This window comes from Agelaius tricolor, unplaced genomic scaffold (assembly GCF_023055355.1).
Source record: "Agelaius tricolor isolate 1412-34295 unplaced genomic scaffold, bAgeTri1.0.p SCAF_10, whole genome shotgun sequence".
Lineage (NCBI taxonomy): Eukaryota > Metazoa > Chordata > Aves > Passeriformes > Icteridae > Agelaius > Agelaius tricolor.
The window spans coordinates 5,970,707-5,993,713 of NW_027269270.1; the positions used below are offsets into that span (position 1 = coordinate 5,970,707).

Below are 23,007 nucleotides of genomic sequence, written 5' to 3' on the forward strand. Positions count from 1 at the left end.
AGGTTTTTTGTTTGTTTGTTCTGGGTGCTGGGTTTTTCTGCTTGGTTTGGTTTTGTTTTTTTTTTTTTTTGCTGTTGTTGGTTTGGTGTTTGAGGTTTATTTTTAACCAAACTCAGTTTCTGTGAAGCTTTTAAATTCAGCATGATTACTCTTTCCTTTTCTGCTGGAAATTAGGATTTGCTTTCTCACTTCTGTGAAAATATATAGTCTTATTTTAGAGAATGGAAGAAGTATAGAATGGCATAAAGAAGTTCTAGGAGTAATCTTTTTGTAAAAACAGAAAGAAAATGAGTGTGGCCTTGACAGTAATACAGTTCTCCCTCCAGAGTTTCTAAAGAACTTTTCTCTACTCACAACAGTAAAAAAAAAGTACTGTTTTTTACAATAGTAAAAAAGTGTCAAACCTACCAAATGTCGAAATTCTACTGACAAGCTCCCATTTGCAGACTCATCCATGTTCATGGCTTTCACATGTGTTCCACACAGAACAAATCTACGGTTACTGCAAAGGATGTGACAGTTACGGACTCAAATACCAATGTTAGTGGAAAAAATGAATATATATGATATTTTATTGTCTTACCTTACAGTTGAAACATTCCTAAAAAAGAGGAGGGGTGGGGGAGAGGAAATGGATTGTGAATCAGTAAATGTGTAAGACAGAACTTGTACTAAGAAGCATATCTGAGATGGGAGATTTTGCCTGCCCAGAGTTGGTTTGTATTGACCCTACAGCTACAATTTTTTAACTGAAGAACTGAAATTCATACTGTCCAATTAGACTTTTGCATCTGGCCATATGTAGGTAGTGTATTTTATCTTGCTATTTATTATCAGACAGTACCCAACTTCTAAGAGAAAAGGCCCTAGCTTCTCTTGCTCCCTCTTCACGGGGTGTTTTCCCTCTTTCTCATGGGCCCACATCTATGTCCATGCAGCCAAGGTGGTTTTTAGGGGCTTGCAGAAGCACAACAAGCAGAAGGAGGTGGTAGCTGGTACCTAGGGCTGGGGATGTTGCATTGTGAGAGCTCAGAGCTATTTCAAAACTAACTATCCCAAAAATGCAATATAGTTTGATTTCAGACTTTTGTGTAACGCTGCTGTATCAGTCTGCTGACTTTTTTTCTGTCTTGAGACAAATTTTAAATGGACTTCTTGCTTCTAATTTGAAACCATCAATTAGACTTAGCAGCTTGGTTTTCAAAAAAGAAGTCTTCCACATAAAAAAAGAAGTGTTACTCTGATCTTTTAACTGGTGGTTTTTTAAAATTTTTCTTTTTCTCTTCCTTTTCAAAGCAGTTTAAAAATCAGATAGGGTAGCCACTGAAAAAACTTGTGTTGTCTCTGCAGGGAGTAAAAGAATATCTTCACTTTTAAGTTTCTTACTTGTCAATAGTTGCTTTCACTCTGATCTGGTAGTTCAGCTCTGGCAATTTAATTAGCAACCTTCAAAACAGAAAATGAGAGAGTGAATATAACAGAATATCTCACCAGAAAACACTAGACTGGTTGCTCCAGATTAAAGTATCAGAAATTATTATAATCTGAAAACAGATTAGGTATCTAGGATTACAACACAATTTACAGGGTTGAATTCTCAGAAAGAGGAGCTGGGCTGTTCCAGTGGAGGATGCCCGACCCTCCCTCTAAGTGTGTGGAAAAGGTAGCATGTGTTTGAGGGAGTGGCTGGAATGACACCAAAGTAATTAGGAAATAGAATTGTATCATCTCTGACTGCATCACAGGTGTGTGTGTGCTTTCCTTCATGCACCTCTTCTCACCCCCAGCCCTCCATGAACTTTGTACTGCAAGGTGGAAATGAAATGAGAGTTCTTCTCCAAACTTTTCTCTTTCACAAACTCAGGGAAGGAGCTTCTGGGAGAGAAAGAACTTGTCTGTGATTCACCCAAGACCCCCAAAATGCAGCAGTTCCTCTTTTCTCTGTGCAGAAGTGGCTCTGAGTATTCTGATTTTTGGCTTGTGTTGTAAGGATCATTATTTACTCAGTTTGTAAAGTCATTACAACAAGAATTCGATGCATACAGAACCCTTTAGGTGCTGCCTTTAGCCACAATGTGCCTTTCTTCCTTGTATTTTACTCTTCACTGCCACTTGTTCTGCATGACAGATTCTGTGGACTTTATATCCCCATTCCAGAAAATTTCCCTGCAGTTGAATGGATCCCTAATGCAGGTTGGCCTGCTTTGCTTTCTAGATTCTCCTAGGATAAAATGCTGCACACAAATGAAGGAGCTTATATCAGATGTTTTCCCTTACCTTAATTTAACAGTGAACTGTATTAAAGTTTTGAGAACCATTGGCCTCTGGGGGTGTGTTGGCATGCAGGGCTGCCTTTCAACCACAAAGGAGCTGTGGGAGAAGAAGTGAAACAAATAGATTTTTAGGAATAGGTATGAACAAACAGATGGGGTTTTTTTGGGGGGGGAGGGAGGAAGGGAAAAAGGCTGGTATCTCTTAAAGACTTATTTCTCTGCAGATGTTGAAGTGGGAGCACTGCATTCCAACTCTCAGTTCTCAAACTGATCCAGTGGTCTAACTGTCCCTGAAATTGTTCCCATAAGAAACAGATATTTGAAAGACATTGTATTTTAGAATTTGGTATAATTTTCAATGATGATAAAAGTCTTGGTCTTCCAAAATTTTATCAGAGCCGTAAAACAGAGTATGAAAATACACTAAGCATGGCTCCAATGAAATTAAATGATAATAATTAAACTATCAGTTTAATTTTTATATATACAGAGAGCAAAACATTGAGACCACTTTAATTTTTATATATATAGAGAGCAAACAATTGAGCAAACTTCAGAGACCCACTTGTGGTATATCTCTAGTATAGCCTGTACAAAAGGCAAGAGAAATGATGCTAATATTTTATCTACTAATAGAAGGGTGAGTTGAGAGGGCAGCAGGTAGCATAGCATGGAGGAGACAGAGGAAAGAAAAGGAACATTAACTTAAAAAAGGTAAATGTTTCTCAGCATTCTTTCTCAGCAGAATGTACATAACTCCTCCTAGAAAAAGGGGATTTCTGGCATTCGTTAAGAGTCAGAATTTGATGACAAACCCTTAAATGCTACCCATGAGAAGCTGCCTGGAACCTTCCGTTTCTATGAATTCTGCTGACAGCTGTACATACATCTTGTGTTAGGAACCTGGTGCTTAAAATCCTCAGAGACATTCAAACTTTTTTTCTTCCCTTTTTCTTAACAGTGCGTTCTCATTGTTGTACCAGTTGAGGTGAAGTTCTGCACTTTGGCAGTGGCATACATACGCACTTGCGGAAAAGGTTGTAGAGCAGAAAGTTGACTTTTTCCAGCAGCTGAGGTCTTTGCACAGGAATAGGGTCCCCATCATAAGTCAGCCTGGTCAGGAGTTCATCCAGCTTTTCTAGTTGCCTTCTGACTTGAAAGAGACTCTCTGCCAACAGCGTAAAGCTACAGCAAGACAAAGGATTAGTTTGCAATCTTGCTTGTAAGCCGTTTCTTGGAACACAAGAACTACTGAAGCTCCTGCTTGGGGAAAATCAGAATCCGTATTGAATGGTGCTGTCCAGCTTTGCCCAAACTCACATCCCTCCCTCTTTTGTTTATAGGACTATATAAATACGTTGGGCAAATCACCTGCTTTATCTTCAAAGATAAGTGTTTTCACAACAATGCAACACCGTCTGTGATAATTTGGAAGAAATATATACATGGTCCTGATGTTGTACATGCAGGACACTTGTGCCAACATTAATTATTTCCTACAGCTCAGGAGTTTTGCAAAATGTACTCTTTAAAAGGACAATATTTATATAGAAGGAGCAAGTTAACAAGACTAAAGAAGTGTAAAAGCAGTAAGGAAAAAGAAATCCAAACACACTTGATAACAGTTCAATAGGGTATGTGTGTATAAAATTAGATTTTAAAGCTATTTTTAGTTTGTTCGTTGGGAAAAAAAAGTACTTCAGTGAAAAAAAAAACCTACACAGGAAAAAAAAAAGCAAAAGACCACCTTTTTTTTGAGTTTTAAAATTTTCTTGATAATTTTCCTCCCTTTTTAATTCTTACTTTTTACTTCACCTTTTCCATATGAGAGTTTTGATGGGAGAGTAATGACCATGATGTGGTGGTGACATTGTGTAGGTATGCTATCTTTTAAATATAACGCTATTTTCTTTTTATTTGCAATCACTTCAGAGTTGCCATCACAGAGACTACTGCCATTCAATCCCTACACAGTGTAAGGTCTGGAGGAGTGAGTCAAAGCATAAAGCCTCTACCCAGCTCCTGCCTAGACACTACTCCCACTGCCTTCAATGACAAACTCAGTCAGCACCATTCTTACTCAAGCAAAACTCCCAAGAGGACATGTCTCATGTATCTGGAGGATACAAAGCCAAAAATTAGTGACTACCACGAGCCAGGCTAGTGTTCATTCTGAATGGCAAATGTTGCTTTCAGTTAGCACCTTTGAGTTATTTACTCTCTTAGCTGCTGGTGAATTTGCTGCTGTTGCAGCTGATCTAAAGGAATGATCATTTCAAGTGCAGCAGACTTCCTGTGGTTTTCGGTGGAAGCACGAGGTCAGGGCAGGCTTACCAGTTCTGGAGCTGGTCGAGGCCCCCGTGGAGGGGCCCCCCGATGCAGGCGATCTGCTGCCGCCTCTTCCAGTCCAGCAGCTCCTCGGTCAGCATGTTGCTCATCAGCACATCGATCTCATGGATCACGCGCCCTATCTTACTGAGCACTTCCTGGAAAATAGCAAAGGTGCCACTAACTGACCACAGGCAACAGCTGCAGAATTCACCAACTAGCATGAAGCACTTACCATGTTTTTATCAATTATTCTGAAAGGAACCGTGTTTAGTTCCTATTGCTTCAGTGACAGGATTCATACTGAATCCCTATGAATTCTTCTTCAGTAATTTTTTTTTTTGGGAGGGTAGGAGGGCAGAGTGTTGCATTCTTTGCGGGCATAATATCTCCAAGATTTTGACAATTACAAGCTCTGTTAAGTTCAAAAAGTTCTGCTGTTGTTTTGCATCATGTAAAATGCATTGTGTTTTTGTTTGCTTGCTTTAATCTTAACCCTGCCCTCATGGACTCAAATTGCTTCACTCTTAAGGTGTGCAGAACCACATCCTTAACTGAGCTGTTACTTAATTGCCAATTTCTTAACTTCTAGTTCAAATCACCCAGACCCGCCCAAACATCTTGCAAATTTTTAACTCCAGTGAAATGAGTCTGTTGTTCTGAGATGAAAATTTAGAAAGGCACACATACGCATTTGAGTATTTGGTATGAGAATAAGGGGAGAAAGCAGATAAACCACAAATGACAAAACATTGTCACTAACCTTTCTCTTGTAGTCTAAAGTATTGAGCATTGCCTGCAACGCCAACATTTCCTGTTTAATGAGGGCGCTGTTTTTGTCATTCTGCTCTGCAGGGGATAAAAAAATCAGTATAAATACATGTGTGGGTGTATGTGCCTGTTTATAAGGGGAGATGAGGAAAACAAACCACAACCAGGCTGCAGCAAGAACTAGTGGAAAAATAAACTGTGAACATCAGTAGATTATGTAACAGCCTATTTCATTTGAAAGGACTAGCTTTAGTAAAAGCTTAACATAAGGTTTTATGTTAAAACCTCTCTGTAGGTGTGTGTGGGGAGCAGGAAAAGGCAGAAAACATACAGGTGATACCCATAGTTCTCTAAATTTCTCATTCCTGTGCATACTCCTGTGTATTATGTACATCTGGCTTGCATCAATGATTGATCTGCAAACACAAACAGCTCGTGGTGTCAGCAGTTAGGCTAAAGCTCTTTGGACTTGATGTGAATTACTATGTCTGGCTGAGGCATTTGAAACAGAGATGAAGTGTTCATCACCAGGGGAATTTCAGCAGCCAGGAGCACTGATCACTGGGCATTTCCCCCTCTGTCTAATGTTTGTCCTTCTCTGGGTCAGGCGCTAGTTTCAAGAGCCCCCAAGCTCACCCATGCTCTTTCACATGCAGCTCTTTCACACCCTCACTTTCCCCAACCTTTTGCATCTTTCTGCTACATTCAAAAAAGAAATTGGTGCCAACTGTGTGCCTGCTAAGCTCTGGATGGATGCCTTCCTATTGAATTAGGGTAGATGTTTCAATAGAGGCAGACAAGTAACCAGCACCACCTCAGCCACAGCAATTGCTCCCACACACTCTAAGCCAGCTGTGCTGGAGCAGAGCAGTGAAATTTAATCCTTGAAAGTCATTTATTGTCAGCATGTCTTATTTTGCAAGTGGGGCATTTCAGGTATCTCTGAGGTCAGTAATTATGATTGACCTGATGACTAGGAACTCATTAAGCCATGGCAACTCTTCTGATTGCTGGGTCATATCCAGCCTTCAACTTTTAGGATTGATTGATGTGCTTAAGGACTTGGATGTTTTAAGCCCAGCATCTTTGCATGTTCAAAAGAAGGTAATATAAAGATGTCTGAGCAGACACAAGCAGACCCCAGTTTCTTTTCTGAAAGAGATCATGCAAGGACTGTTCCACATGCAGATCTCAGCCATCACAGGCTGGTCAAACATGCATTCAGAGTGCTTACCAGCTGGTTATCACCACTGTGGTCAAAAAAGAACAGAAAGCTAAATTAGAGGCGAGAAAAATCAGTTCTGCATGACTCTGGGAAATAAGAGTCTCTTCCACATTCTCCCAAAGAAGGGCCATGTGGGGATATTGAAAAATAGGTTTTAAAATTAAGAAACGTACTACTTTATGAGCCATTAGTCAGCTTATCCATAGGAAATAACTATACTTTCTTTACATGATCCTCTTTACCCTCTCAACCCCAAAAGAGTCATTATGTTCCAGGACTAAAACTTTATATAAACCAAAGATCCATTTTTATGTTTACATAAGTTAATCAAGTAATGCACACAACCCCCTGATGCTGTAGTCTAGCTGCAGAACCAGCCATTTCCTAGGAAATCTAAAAATGAGTATAAAACCTCTTACCTAAGCTTTGTATTGTTTTGTACCTGAAGTCAAATTCCTCTTGCAAGTCTTCCAAGTATTTCACATCTTGGTCAGTCATCTTTCGCAGGAGAGAAATGAACAAAATGCATAATGTAGTATTTTCCTTTCTTACCATTTGAAAACCTGTGAACAGTTCTGGGAACTCTTGTTTACTGTCTTGTAAACTTTATATAAAGTATGATTGAATAATAAATTTATAGCTACAGATTTATTTTACTTGCTTAGAAAGTCAAATATCATCCTCTATCCTGCGTTTGACAGTGGTTGATTCAGCTTTATCCCTTCTTGTTTACTAATGCAATGACACAGAGGAAAGTAGGAACAATTGTGTTAGCCTGAGCTAAACTGAAATTATTATGCCCGTAATGCATAACATTGAAACTTTAAAGCAGGGCAAAGGGATAATTAAATTTCCATTTAAGTAAATGTAAAATCAGGGTGTGCAAAGCCAAAAAAGGTGGAGTCACACAGGAGTAGAGCTCACAGAATTTATTTACAAATGTTTTAAGAATTTGGATAAAGAAATGAAATGTTTTTGCTGCTTTGGCATTTTGCAGCTTTCTTTTCATATGTGCTATTAAAAATATTAAAGATATTTTTTAGTAACCAATCAATGATAATTCAAAACACTCCATCAAAAGAAGGAAAATGAAACTGTAGGAAATTATTTGCTGTACTTTGAAGGTCTATTTCTATGCTGTTTATAGGAATCTTGATTTTGCCAGCAACTCATAAACAGTCCTTTTTGGTTTCCTAAGAAGTGCACATTAAGAGTCTGAAAATACAGAAACTTGTTTGCTAAATGAGCCCACACACAATTAGCCATTTTGGCTTACTCTTTATTTTGGAGACTAAAGTTTTAAATTATATGTGTAAAGTATGAAATTACATGCACGAGGAGCTGGCTAATTTCTGTGTTCAACTTAATTACCTACTAAAAAAAACCCCCAGCACTGCTATCTAGAAAATGTTCTCATTTTCACTGGTCCTTCAGGGGTGGCTGTGCTTCCCCACACAGGCAGGAGGAGCAGGATGACAGACTGCTGCTTTGTCAGCTCTGCAACCCTTATCTTAGAACTTTATGTGTAGATAGAGACCTAGTATTACATTCTTCTGAATCTACTTTATCCTTCTAAGGGTTTGATCTCTGTAACCCTTCTTCTCTGTGAAAGAATGATGAGAGAATGCTGCTAGGATCTCTTTCCAGTATTCCAGAAGTGTTACTCTTGAACAACATATGGACAGGTATTTTAAATATAGTTTCTACACTGAGACTGCTGCAAAGCTGAAAGTGGGGCTGGGATAGCAAAAAAGCCATGGGTACTCTGAATCCTTATCCTGCCTTGAACTGAATAGGTATTCTCTGAGCTTTCAAGGTCTCTGGGGCATAGCTACAGGTTTGGCTCAGCCCAGCTCTGGCCAGCCATGGCATGAGAAACTCCTGGAGAGTGGTTAGCATCAGCTGCCAGTGTTCTTGTCCCCTCATGACTCCAAACCACGCAATAGTGTCACGTAGCCTTCGGCTCGACAAAGGTCTCGGTGCATGACTCAGAGCTTGGGAAGGTTAAGCTACTGCTGACCCAGCTAAAGGAGGTGAAATTGCAAAAATACATTTTCTGAGCCTCACCTCTTTTTAGAGACTGTAGCTATGCTCTTACTGCACTCAGTGGTCTGCCTGCAACTTACCTAGGGATGAGTGTGACAGCTTTAAAATAGGGAGCTCTCACACTGAACCCAGACAGCTGCTAACACCCGAGGATCCAGGTGTGTCCTAAGCTGTCAGTCTGGGCAGATGTCCTTGGAATAATGGAAAATGGATGGTGTGTCTGTTGGCAGAAGTCGTTGTGCTACCCAGCTTAAAGATAGCTCAGGTGTGTCGGTATGAAAATCAGGTGGGCAGAGACAGCACACAGGACAAAAAAGGTACCTGAGCACTGTTCTTGATCGCTGATACTTTGTGTTCTACATTTCTTTGACGCTCTGAAACCACAGAGCTCTGTAGAGATTTTTCCAGTGGCCCCTGGAACACATTGAACAGATAATTGGTGGGTGAGTAATATTAATGATAATAATAGGTGATAGAAACTGTACTGCAAGTTCCAGCAGAGAGAGGGAATTCCAAAGCCAGTGTTCAACCATCTGCTGTAAACACACAGACAAGTTTAGTTCTACACATTTGAAAAACATGCAGCTTTAACTTTGAAATCCAAGATATTAAAAGGTGTGGGTGTACTGCAGGCATTAAACATCTAGTAAATGAAATATAGATTATTAGATTTTTAAAAAAATATCCATGGCACAAGACTCATAGGAATACATGATACATCCGTAAGTGATTAACAAGAACATGTTTGTCTTAAAAATTCTCTCTGGGTTTTAATCATGTAACAATTTTCCCAGAATAAGTTTCATATGTAATTTGACTTATTTTTTCTCCAAACAACATAAAAATCATCAATAACTCTATAAATCATCCAACTCTATTGGATGGAATGTCTTTTGCATTCCATAGTTAATATGAATTAATGCATTGCATAATTTAAAACACACACATCTGTTTTGCAAAGAATAATCTCTTTAAAGCCTTTCCTAAAGATTAAAGTCTTTGAAGATTAGCTGTGACATGGAAGTCCCTCATAGCAATGTTTCCAGCAGAAGAGCCACTAATGAAGTTCAAATGTGAGTTTAAAGGGCAACATTTGGCAACCCCTAGTGCACACAAATCACTTCAGTGGAATGAGGGGACCGGATTTGGTCTGAAAAGCATGTGAGCAGATTAACATGGAGCAGATTACTGAAATGTAATTCATTACCTGTACAGGCATGCTGGCTGCAGCCAATATTCTTCTTTCTTCTCTTAAGCAGTTTGAGATGATCACTGCTATATGCATGGGATTACCATGATATTTGCCCTGCAAGCACAAGTAAATACAACTCAAAAAAATTCCAGAATTCAGGATGTCCCTCTGGAAATCACAAGCAACATATGATGTATGAGTGTCTATGAGGTACAGATTGGTGTGGGTGGAAAAGAGTCCCCTTTTCACGTGCTGGTTCAGCCTTTCAGGGCAGCATCAGTTAGTGCCACTGTCATAAAATATTCTGAACAATGTTCCACAGAGATTATAAAGATACAATTCTGAGATGTATATAATTTGGAGATCAAATTGCTCCCCTGCTAACACAGCTGTTTTGAAAGGGCTTTCCTGTCAGCCTATTCTGGGCACAATTTTATCACGTCTTCGATTTTCAATAGGATGTTGCTGCTTAGCATGTAGCACTTCTGCCAACAAAAAAGTTTGTAAGCATATCAATATGGTAATGATGCAAGCAGGAAAGCTTCCTCAGCATAAAGCAGAAGACTTAAATTTTAATGTCTATGAACATTTTTTCTCTTTCAAAAAATAATGTGCCTGAGATGAAAGAATAAGTAATTTTTGTCCCAAGCCAAAGAATGAAAAAAAATTCTATATTTTTATACCACCATAAATAAAGTGCTGAATTGCTGATGTGTGACTGAGGACTGGGCACAATTTAAACTAATATTGGTTTATGCTATATTTATAAAATTGGAATGATCCAGGACTCTCAAGCAGCTTCCTTTATGGTGATATATTCATTCAGTGTTTCTCAGTATCCTTCATGCCTTTCATTCAGTATCATTCATTCAGATACCCTTCATTCAGTGCTCATAGTGTTTGTCCATTCATCAGAGTTAATCCATTAAATTTCTTTTCCTGTATAGTTTCCAGTTCTGGACTTACTGTATTTTCTCCTTTTATCATTAGTCTTTATCTTCATCATATCTCCCTGCCACTCAGAATCTCTTTTATTCTAGCTGTCTCTGAATGTGGCACAATAAGTTTATATACTTTATATAGTTTAATTGATGCCATATCTTCCTTTGATATCTCACACCAATTGTTATGTTAGACACAAGGGTGTGAATGCATCTGACAGAAATGTGATCACATTGCTTCTGTAATGCAACAAGTGGCATTAAACATACCTTTCTAATGCTTTTCACTAAACATTTCATGTGAGCTCATGCATGAAATGTGTAATAGGTTTTGACTTCAACTGCAAAATAAACAAATACCATATTAAAAATGGTAGCTTTGATCATGGCAATTTGGTTTGGCTTGCTTGGTATTAAATACCACATGTACTGTGGTTCCAGGTATGGACAGGGCTCTTAAAACTAAATAACCAAGGCACCAAATGTTCCCTTCCAAGAAAGCTTTGACTGCCCTGTCATTGTTAGCAATGAAACAAAACTTTGGTTTCTATGGTTTCTGAAATCTTTTCAGGACAGGAAAAGTACATGCCTTACAGTGCAGCCAGTGCACACCCAGAGTAGCCCCAGTGCTGTGCCTCCTTTGATCTCCATAAAAGCAGTTCAGGAAGGTACTTTACTCCAGCAACCATCTGTATCTGAGGAACAGGAGTTATGAACCTGACTGGTTTTAGGAGCTTCTCTGTAAACAAGAAGTGGTGAGTAATACTAGCCAGGACACACTATGCCTCAGATCAAACACCAAGCACTCCCTCCCTGCCTGCTCCTTCCTGGGCAGTGGGAGGAGACTTGATTAAGGATACACTGCTGATTTCCATGTCAAATAACAGTGCCAAAGATCTGTCACTACACATTTCTCCCTGGCAGCTCCATGGCTGTGAGGACAGTAACGACACTGTCGCTGCACGCTTCCTTCAACACCGCTGCACTTCGGGTCCAGTAATGGATTCACAGTCCCCTTCATTGGGCATATTCACCATCTCTCTCTGTAGTGTCAGGATGTAGCTTTGGGAAGGGAATAGAGCAATGTGGGAAATGGCTGTGATCTTCCTGCAAAGGAATGAGTGGGATGTCATGTGGAACTGAGGTCCAACAGCAAGAGCCAGGGCAAATTACCTGCAGCAGAGAGTGGCTCTGCTCCTGGCTGTGCTCCAGCCCAGTGCCTGACTCCTTAAGGAGCCAATCCAGGCTGCTAGCTGGCATGGAAATGACTTATGCTTTTTTTTACTGACTGGGTTTTCTGCTCCTTGGTGGACTGAAACTGCTCAGGATCAGTTTATTAATAAGGATGAGCACAGGTGAAGTTGGGAAAGGGGGAAATAGTCCTCATTTCAGCTGTTATGGCTAAGCCTGTCTCATCCATCTGTACCTTGATTAGAGGGGGAAAAGTCCTATTAATAATAGGGTTTGGGTTGAAAGCTGTGGGGAGAAATCTGCCACTGCTGTATCCACTGATGGCCATATTAATTCCTCTGTTAATTTCTGCTTGTGGCTATTACTTATTTTTGGTAGTAAAACAGGGTTTCACCTTGCCCCTAGATGGCCAGTAAGTGTTTATGCCATACATTGGTATCTGAAGCTACAAAGCCTGAGGTTTTGTAGCTTACCTTTGGGGCTTACCTTAGTCCTGGCTTACCACTGCCCAACAGAATTCCAGCACTGCAAGGGTTTAAAGGAGTCCAAAAAAACTATTTAACCAAATCAAGAAGAAGTAAATATCCTCTCTTGGAGCTGGAAAAATGCATTTATGTAGAAGAGGTTCTTAAAAACAATTCTGACCTAAACAATTCTGACAGTGGGATGTGTTAAAATTCCCCCCAAAGGATGCCCGTTATTAGGGACTTCCCTAGCGTTTCTAGACACAATTCATATGCAAAACTTTCAAAAACTCTTTCTTCCTTTCCCTTTCTTTGTTTCATTAAGAGAAAAACATCTGAATCAGGAGATGCAGTGGAAATTCACTTTTTCCCCTCCCTTTCTTTCTTCTCTAACTCATAAATCTCTAGAATCAAGCTGGGTCCATAGTGATTTCCATACTTATGCCAGGCTGGTGCTTCTTCAACTTGATTCAGTTTGAGTAGATGCCAAGAAGGTCAACAGAGAGCTGCCACCTGTGCTCCTGGAGCAGCCTCTCTTGCAGTAAGGGAGCAGATGGATTGCAACTCATCAGTAATAAATGGATAAATGAATTGTAACACTAAATATCTCAATAATTGCAACCTATTGAATAACGATAGCTACTAAAAGTCACAACAGCCATGTTTTTGACTCTGGAAAAATGATAATACAAAAAAATTTCTGCCTGTGTTTTATGCTTCTCAGCTGTAATTACATTTTGGAATGCGCTGCTTGGTGTTCCCTTATTATTCACCTACTGCCAGCTCTTGTTGCTCTGCACTTCCATTTTGTCTTTGGCTGAGGGCAGAAATTGCCCAACATGACCTTGATTTCTGAATGACTAATTGAAAACCATCTCCTAGCAGCAAAGAGTAGTTTAAGTTGGAAAATTAAAGAACTTTAACCACAAATGACTTGAGATGGGGGAATCCTAACTTAGAGTGACGTGTACACTAGCAGCCAGAAGAGGAAGAAGAGTGTGGATTCTTTAGATATGCAAAATTGTATTAATAAATTTAAACATGTAAGGAGAAGATTTATATTTGTCTTTTGACAAATACCAACACAGAGAAATTGAGGATTCGCTTTTCTTCTATCAGATTTAAATATCTGCTAATACTACTGTAATTCTGTTGTTCTTAGAAGTTTTCTCTCTCCTCTCTTCTGTTCCAACAAGATCTTTCCATGCCATGAGTTAGAACAAACAACAAATTATCTTATTTGGACTGGATTCTTCTCAAGAACTACCAGCATGATGCTAAATTTAAGCAAACAGGGGGAACTTGAACTTTCATTCTGAACAGGTGACAATTTTCTGAGAATGCTGATGACATTTCCTTGGAGAAAACCTTCCTACTGCCACCCGGTATGCACTCTTTCCACTCCAGGGACATCTGTTGTGACAGTATCTTACTAGATCATGGAGAAAAACAAAGAGGCATTTCTGCAAAAACAGTTTGTACGTTATATCATGCAGAGTTTATGCCCTTTAGCCAAATTTTAAAACAGCTTGAACTCTTTGGAGTATATTAAAGGCGCATGAAACAGTGGCTGGGGAAATGCAAGGTTAGATTCTGTAAGCTGCAAGGTCATGGAGAAACTTTAAAATACTTATTATGACATTTTAAAATACGTGTGCTCTCAAAAAGAACACCAAACAAGTGTCAGTTTTAATATCTGCTTGCTCTGACAGCAATGAAGAAATCCAGACCAGAGTCATTCTCTTACTCTTCTTTTCTCCCCATTTTTAAAATTTCAAAATTTTAGCTGATTTTCCTGTGGGCAGCTCCATCACAAAGTGGATCAGTCCCAGCCACACTAACACTGACTGCTTTCCACGGGTCAATGGGCTCTGTACACACCTATCAGTGAATACTGGATGTGCACTATGTGAGCAGCTGGCTCTGTTTTCAGTGGGTAAAGCAGGGGATTAGGTGTTAGTTGGTCTTGACTTGTGATGAAGGAGGATGTGCTATGAAACCTTTAGAAAGTCAGTCGGGGGTTTGCCTGATTATCTGTGTTTTCAAGGTGACCTAAAAAAGGACTTGAGTAAGTTTTGGTGCTTTCCAATTCTGAAAATTGTTTCAGAATTTGTTCAGGTTTTAGCTCCTTTTCTCCTTTTTCTTTTATTTTTCTTTCTTTTTTTTTAACTCTCAAAACCATCAGCTGTATTTCTTCTCATTTCTGCTAGAAAAAGCCCTTCTTGAGCCTTTTAATTGTATACAACAGGAGCTTTACTTGGAGGTGTGGCAGAGTTATTTAGTATGACCATTGAAGTGTTTGTTCATACAGAATGAATATTTAAAGAAGCTGATGGAAGGGAGGCGAGATTGTAAAATAATCATATCACAAGTAAGCAATAGGGAAGGAAACGTATTTTTGCTTGACTTTGTCTTGCTGTTTCTAAGTCTGATACTCAGCATCTTTCTGGAAAAGCAAATATCTCATCTTTCATAAAATCAAAAACAGAGAGAAAAACCCCTTTTGTCTATCATTTCATTTTTTAAAAGAAAGAAAGATTTGGCTTAGCTGTGTATCTCGGATGTGTGGGTGGGAAGGCATAGCTGTACATACATATTTCCCGTTTTCACCTTCAAATATGACAAATAACACTTCACCTTGATTTGTTTTCTGTCTTTGTTTATGCATCCAGGCAGAAAGTCTAATGAAGACAACAGCAGAATACAAAGAAAGAGCTGGTCCTTGTGTTAGCCTGATAAATGCTAAGTGCTTGGGAGTTTTTGGAAAGCTTGTACTTAAACAGGCAGTATTCTTACTAAAAAATCTTCTTCTACTAGAAAGATGCCTCTGTTTTATCTAGGTCTTTAAGAGGAAGTACCTGTGACACCATCTATTTAGACTGCTCTTGTGGATGTGTGGGAAGTCCTAATACACAGCTTTGTAGTCTTGTCGTTTCCTCAAAGTGTATGATGCATAACTTCCAGATGATCATAATTTTTTTTGGGGGGGCATGTGCAACTAAATTGCAATAGACAAAGCTGTAAAAGCACAGTGAATGAGCTGTGAAGGCAGAAGTTTTTTCTCCACCCCTCAAATTCCACTGCTGGGTCCCTCCTGGCAGACTCTAAAACCACTCAAGGAACAACCTACAGAAAGAGCAGATCTCTGTGCAGGTAGGGTGAGATAAAGCTACAGAAAATACATTTCTGTAGAAATCATCATCAGACAGTAGAACTGTATAGACATGGAGGGGTGAATAATGTAGTTCTTATTTGATATTTACTTGAGAATAAATAACTTCTTTAAATGAGATTTATTTGAAAGTAAGTAAAAATACCGTATTTCCTATGAGAAAGGGAAAAACATCAGAGGACAGAGAGGACTGATCTCCACATGCCCCTCCTCCTCTGGGCACAAAGACTTGAATATTATTAACTAATCTCTCAGGCAGATGTTCAGCTGCAACTGGGGTCTTAATACTTCAGAATGAACAAAGCCCACAAGAGGTTTAGTTTGCTTGTATTTTTACTTCAGTCTGCAAGTTAACTCTTTTTCATTCTACAAAAACAAACTGAAAGTTTATAAACTTTTTTTTTTGCATTCTTTAGATAATATCTAGAAACCCCACTGTATTTTACTTGTAACAAGCAACGTTTTTCAGCCTTGTACCAGTAATTCTTAAAAACCTTTGTTAGCTGCAGTCACCAGGCTGCAGTTGCTAGGAGCAGACACCTAGCTGCTTCAGCAAACAGAATTCTGTGCGGGGTTTCCCATTTGCACGCCAAAATTTTCTGTAAACAGCTTTAATGGTTGTACTGAAAAACTCACTGGGAGCAGTCTAATACAATCTGAATTGTGTTAGACAGCAGGACATGCTGGTTCAAAACACATCCTACTTTACCATGTTGAGTTGTTGATCTGGCAGGCTACATGAGTGCTAAATACGTGTAAATAACATTTTGAAACGGATATTCCGTGGTTTATTAGGAACTTTCTCTATTTTGTTCCATTCTAACCCCTTTGTAAGCTTTAACAGGAAACTGCAACTAAAACACCAATGGCTGTTTCCACTCTTTGCAACTGTTTCTCAGCACAGGGCTTATTAGAATTGTTTGTTGAGCACCAACTGGAATGTCCTGTTTCGGATCTAATGCTATTTTGTCCACTTTCTTTGATATAGTGAAATGAATAATCTTAGGATTGTTCCTTTCATTCCTCATGCATGTTCCTTTCTGGTACAGAGGCTTTTGTAAACTGTCACTTGAACAAAAGAACCTTTATTTGTTCACTTAGTTCTATCTGGAGAAGCACAGGGGTGTTCAGTGCCCATTGCAGATGGAAACAAATTGGGCAGTATAACCAGGAACATGACACAGAATCAGGAATGCACTGCTGGGTTACTGTTTTAAGCAGCATCATGTAAAGATGTATTCGTGGAAAAAAGTGCCTTATATATGTTGTTTTAGATGACAGAAGATATTTTCAGAAGCTATTTCAGACCTTTCCATAAAAACAGCCAGAGCTGTGTAGGATAAAGTTATGTAGCTAAAAAACTATTTCCCAGCTACTTACTATAACTTCCAAAAGCTTGATTTTATATAACTGGTTGGTATGAATCAGCAGATCTGGTGCTTCTGCCTGACCTCTCCCTTTGTAAACAGACCCTAAGGTGTTAATGGTGTGTGTGCCCACAGACCTGTTCATCCAGGCATAATCCCATTACCCTCCCTCCCCTCATCTCTAGGCTCTAGCAGGGCTGGGGAGTTGATAAAGTTCACCAATACTGGAGAATCTGCTGTGAGAATTAAATGAATTTCATGAATATACATAATTTACAGCAAATTGTTCCCCAGAGCACACAGTATACTCATTAACTCAGGCTTCAATGGTAAATGAGCAGAGCAGCCCTTCTTATTCCTGAAATCTGTTATTTCACTTCTATAAAGGAAAATTTATGTAATCAGATTTCACCCTGAATACCATAAATAGAGAATTGACACAGATGCATGTTGCCATTAATGAGAAGGGATTGCTTTCAGAAGTTATCTTGAGACTAGAGCATAAATAAGGGCTTCAGTTATGAGTAGGATGATTCTGGGAATTTCTGCTTTTGTCCTGATGGGGTTGTCCTGCACCTGTCACAGAGCACAGCACAGACAGAGGCTCCTCCTGAGAGCTCACCTGAACCCACACTTGGGCCAGGCTTCATTCCATGGAGCTCATTCTTGTCTAGCAGGAGGAGTGCTCCAGCTTTCCAGCTTGGACTGTGTGTGGGGAAGGACATCCCAGAGCTGAACAGGCAGTTGCCAGCAGCACCATTCCTAAATGGAGGGGTGGGACACAGGGGCACAGTGCTCATCTCTGATTCCCAGGCTGCCCTTGGCTCCCTGGCTGCACTGCAGCCTGCCTGCTCTCTCCCAACCCAGGATTTTGGCATGTGAGTCAGGAATGTGGACAGTGCCTGTCTTCCATGAGAGTCTCTGAGCACTAAATCCACTGGGGGTTACATCAGGGACAGGTGTACGCTGTCACATACAAACATTCCTTCTGAAAACTGGGATGAAACTCTCCACAGGCCAAGGTCATGCAGACTCCTACATCTGCAATTTGGTTCCTAGAAGTGCCAGGCAGTTCTTCCTAACATCTGCCCTTTACATTTTGTTGTCATAACAACAGCACAAACCACCTCCTTGTGACTAATCTGCTTTGCTTTTCTCCATCTAGATTTTAAGGTTTCCCTGCTCTTTCCCCCACTGCCTCTGAACATTTTCTCCCTCTTCCCTTTCCAAGACTGCTGCTGGGGGGGAGCAGGAGCTGTCTAGGAAGATGGACAGAGAATTAAACCTTAAAAAGGAGCTGTGCTGTTCTGTCTCCCACTGAAGAGCACAGCAACAAAAGGCTGCCCTGCTATAAAAATGAATCCAATTTACTGACTTGAGAAGTAATAATAATGTAGGAAGCAAATATGAAGGATTTTAACCTAAAATGCTGACCCTGATTTTAATACAGTATGTGCATTTATACTAGATTAATGTCAAGAAGAAGAGATTTTACATGAAAGTCAGAAATAGAGAAGCGAATTACAGAGAGCTAGCGGTGACCACAGCTGCTTAGCATAGTTTCTTAACACTATTTTCAAGTGCTTATAACTTTTTCAAATTACATATTTCCTGAAACACTGTTCAGTGTTTCTTTTTGCCTGCAGATAATTTTGGAAATGTAAGCAGTCTAAGCAGGAATGCCACACTCCATAGTTATTTCTCTAATGTTGAGAGAATAGGGATGGTCCCTGTGATCTAAAAGCAGGGCTGCCAGGCAGACCCACCTTCCTGCTTGGACTTCTGCTCCTTGCCCTCCACCACCCCCAAGGTGGCCTAAAACTTTGTATTGCAACTGAGGCAGGCAAATTCTCTCTTCTTTCACTACTTCCATTCTTATTTTCACAGAACAACTAACATATTTATGAAAGATGTTTCAGTAAACAGTCAGAATAGAAGATTTTCTCAATTTGATAACAAAAATCTCAGGGAAATCTTTTAGGTGAGGTGTGCTTAGCTGTGGTACTGGAGACTCCTAGAAATAACGCTCTCCAGACTCAGGAACAGCACCAGGAATCTTGATCCTAAGGGAGTCCTTGTCTGTCTAGAAAACAGCTGCAGAGGCCACTTATGAGGTGTGCATTGCTTCCTCTTCTAAGACTGCCTTTCACTAACCATCCAGTTGTGTTTCTGATTGTTAGTCTCTCTTTTTGTGTTTTGTCAAGAACTGCAGGTTGCTTTTGAATAGCTTTTGTGTGTTCTCTAATTGAATTTTTCTTTATTATTGCTATTGTCATAGCCTTTCCCACAGCTCAACACACTACACTGTGTACATAGTGATAAGTGCTGGTTTCCAGCATTATCTATTTTGTCAAGTGTTACTCAATAGGGTAACACAATTTGGCTCAAAGCAATGAACAAACATTGCACTCAGATCTTGTATTGTGGTTGGACAGCTTTGTGTGTGTGCACCATGCACAAGGGTCTGTGCATCTGTGTGTGGTTGGGAGGGGAAGGAAGAGGAGGGAACTGTGAAATTTCAAAGAAGTGCTTGCACTAGAGAGCGAAGCAGAGATAAAGGTGGGCTCATGGTAACCAACCTTCAGAGAAAGTCAAACCAACTCTGTTCACAGAGTCACCAGATAGGAAAAGATGTTTACAGAAGCAACTTCCTCCCCTATTTAGGAACAGAGTCTTTCTTTCATCAGTCGCTGAAAAATCTCATTAGTTTCACAGTGTAGCATTCCAGCCTCCTGTTCCCAGGTGGTGTGCTGGGACAAAAAGGACCGTGGCATCCTGCTCTGTACATCAGTCACATTTTTCTGGTGCTGTCTCACAAAGCTGTCACAAACTAGCTCAAATTGCAAGAGTTAGGTATCTGCAAGGGCTTCCAGCTGTGGCTGGGAAGCCAAACACCCGTTTCCAATCTTCTCACATATTCAGCAATAAAATGCAACCAGCCATGCATTAACAAAAGATTAGACCCATAATTAGATAATTTGTATACTCAAAGTTAAGGACATTACAGAACATACTGTCAATGCTATGTGTCATATTCAGTCCATTAATAACACTTGACAGTTGATAACAAGGAGAGGCTGTCAGCTGATTTCAGCTACTGTAGCATTTCTTTACTGATCTACTTACCTAATCAATGAAGAAATAATTTTAACAGCTGCAGCAGAAGACTACCTGTGCAGCTCTACAGAACATGCAGTCCATACCTTGGCTGAAAATGCATTTATCCTCCATGTCCTATACCTTATAAGTAGTAACACAGTGGTTTACACAAAAGTAAAAAATTCAGGTGTCACAGATTTCTTAAGACAGTATAAATTATTTTTCTTATCCAATAATAGGTTGTTATCAAGCTTTGCAAGAACCTGGTCCTACTCCAGGCTATTCTAATTATTTTGGAGATCAGAATATAGACTGTGGGTGATAGTGTTCAAGATCAGGAAAAGCTCCAACAGTGAAAGTGCCATCCAGTTTTTGGTGGTTTACATGTGTATTTTGAAAGTGAATGGATAGCTTTTTTTGTCTAAATTCAGGTTATGTGCTGTCTTAATGCAATGAAGAAAGGTCAACATTACTAGTGATGGGGAGAGCTGCTGTTTTGGGCTTTTTTTTCTCACCTAGAAACATTCTACTGCAATATTCAAGATTCTGATCCTGTTTTATAAGCAGTAGAAATAATTGCAATATCACACATGTGGTCTCAAGGAGTTCATAACACTCTTCAGCTGTAATGGGGATGCCTGAGCATTTTGGCTTGTTCTGGAATTGTGACTCAGACCCTAGCACCTGAGAAACCATTTAATCACAAATCACCTGAAACTCCCCTCTTCTTGCCTTTCTGGAATGACCCTCCTTTGGTTTGTGCTCTTCCTCAAGCACATAATTATATAATTTCCAAACATGACAGGACTTCAAAGAAGGGTTTTTATTCAGGCCATGTTCATACTGATTATTACATGAACTCAAATGAGTTCACCCAAGGCCTGATTGCTTGGCTTGATGTGCCCAATTTGGCAGAGCACACAGAGCTGATGCTTCAAGATTTGATAAAAAATTTAGAACAAAATAAATGGGGTAGAGAGCAGAAGGAACAACATTGAGAGGCTTTAATTTTGTAGAGCTTGTATGTAAATATGTTCTAGTCCTTCTGCCTGTGCGCATCGTGATGGTACAATCATAAATGCAATGTCTTTTAAGGCAGGAATACAGTAGTGTAACTGCTTGGCCTGAAATGCTCTTTCCATGGATCTGCCCCTGTGGACGAATCCTTTATAAGGTGATACAGCTTTGTGGTAAAATGTGCCAAGATCTTTACAGAAACAACAGGATTTCTGCAGTTGAGTAAATCTGGTGTTTGAAGAGTACTGAAATTATGAAAAGTGCTGCTCCAAAAACCAGAAAAGAAACAAACAGTGACCTTATTTTTAAACTACAGGAGGCTGCTTGCATAGCATAGGATGAAAAAGTGGCAGCAATGGAAATAGTGTCATATTTTTAAGAGGCCACCATTAGGGATAAAGAGTAGAAAGACACAGCCATGGAGAGAACAAAGTAATTGATGAAATCATGCTAAGACTTTCCAGGCCAGTGTGTGTGTATGCACATATGTCTCAAATAAAGAAAATGTTTGGCAAGCAATGTAATTATCATTTAAGTACTTATGGAAAACACCATCAAAGAAGAGAAAAACCCCCACATTTTCATTGAACTCCATGGCATATCTGCTTTATGCAGAAGACAGATAGATGTCAGGAAGTAGGTGACTAATGAAGTGGAACTCTGAGAATTCTTGCCTTAGATAAACAATTATTAGAGAAACACTCAGCCAATCAAAATAAATATCATTTTGCAGAAGCCTAACGGTAAATCCTTTTAAGTAATTCATAACAAATAATCCCAGAAAAGCATAAAACAGCAAGCATGCTAATGATTTACAGAGGTTCCTTTTTCTTGGTGCTGCCTTAAGCCCCAAGCATGTATTTTATTCCACAGTTAAATATCTGTAGGTGTCTCTGAGAGGTGGTAATTACATTTGTAATAAATATGAGCATCTATAAGCACTGTACAGGGTTATTTGTAAGAGCTCAGTGAAACACAGATATGCACAGAGCTAAGAAGTCACACCATTTGTATCCAAGCTGCATGCATTGAAACAGGAATTACTGTTCCACAGAAGGACAGTGGAATTGTTATTTTGAATTATCTTGCTGAAGGCTCAGTTTTCCCAGAGCTGCTCGGAGTCTGCAGCAATCGGGGCAGCTCTGAGCTGGGCACTGGAACAAACTGCACTCCAGAGAGCTCGAGCAGTGCCTCCAGAGAGCAGTGAGTGTGCAGTGCAGTTTGGCATTGGGAGCAATGACCCACCTGCAGCAGCTTCCTGACTCTTTTCAGGTTGTGGATCAAGAGCAGATTCTTCTCCTGCGAAACCCGGTCCAACTGTTCGTCCACCTGTATTATCAAATTCTGCAAAAGGATCATTGCCATTGCTTCATTGTTGGCTGCAGCCTCCCTAAAGAGTCAATGAACAGCAACAACAAGGCACATTTAAAATGCTGTATGATGCGTCAATCTAGCAGTACAGAAAATTATAATCTACTCAGAAATCTAGGCAGCAAAAAAAGAGACTTGAAGTATATGGTGACTTGCATATAGTTAGAGCTTGTGAATAATGATTTTTATGATTTTGTGGTTTTTTTTTTTAATATTCCTACAGATATGCATAAAAAGAGGGTGAGGTATTTGCACAGACAGTAGAGTCAGCCAGAGGAGACAACCAGGGTTTTCTAGTCTCTGGTCCAGTGAATATTTAAATACTTCCAGCTCACTTGTCAGAGGAAATGGGGCTTATGCAAACTGTCCCTCTCACTCAGTCAGACAGATATGATTTCTGAATTTGCTGCCCAGTTTCAGACAAAGTTGGCAACAGCCTTGAAGTCCAAAAGATAGAATTCTTACAAATTTCATGGCAATCTGGCAGGTTGGTAGAAGAAAGGAATCCAAATTAGCGCCTCCACTGAGGGAAACAGCAGCAATAACTTGC

At 39.7% G+C, this 23,007-nt stretch overlaps 1 protein-coding gene across 2 annotated transcripts in view; it reads right to left on the minus strand.

Annotated features, from left to right (window-relative positions):
* Positions 1-23,007, minus strand: part of STAT4 (signal transducer and activator of transcription 4) — a 40,420-nt gene that overhangs the window by 13,865 nt on the left and 3,548 nt on the right. For both annotated transcript variants that reach the window (XM_071434512.1, XM_071434511.1), the window contains exons 3-13: positions 22,332-22,476; positions 9,851-9,949; positions 8,965-9,057; positions 7,017-7,095; positions 5,365-5,450; positions 4,608-4,759; positions 3,300-3,458; positions 2,278-2,370; positions 1,387-1,446; positions 584-601; positions 409-502 (exon numbers count right to left, since the gene is read on the minus strand). In XM_071434512.1, the coding sequence (XP_071290613.1) occupies positions 409-502; positions 584-601; positions 1,387-1,446; positions 2,278-2,370; positions 3,300-3,458; positions 4,608-4,759; positions 5,365-5,450; positions 7,017-7,095; positions 8,965-9,057; positions 9,851-9,949; positions 22,332-22,476 (1,078 nt within the window). The remainder of the gene's footprint in view (positions 1-408; positions 503-583; positions 602-1,386; positions 1,447-2,277; positions 2,371-3,299; positions 3,459-4,607; positions 4,760-5,364; positions 5,451-7,016; positions 7,096-8,964; positions 9,058-9,850; positions 9,950-22,331; positions 22,477-23,007) is intronic.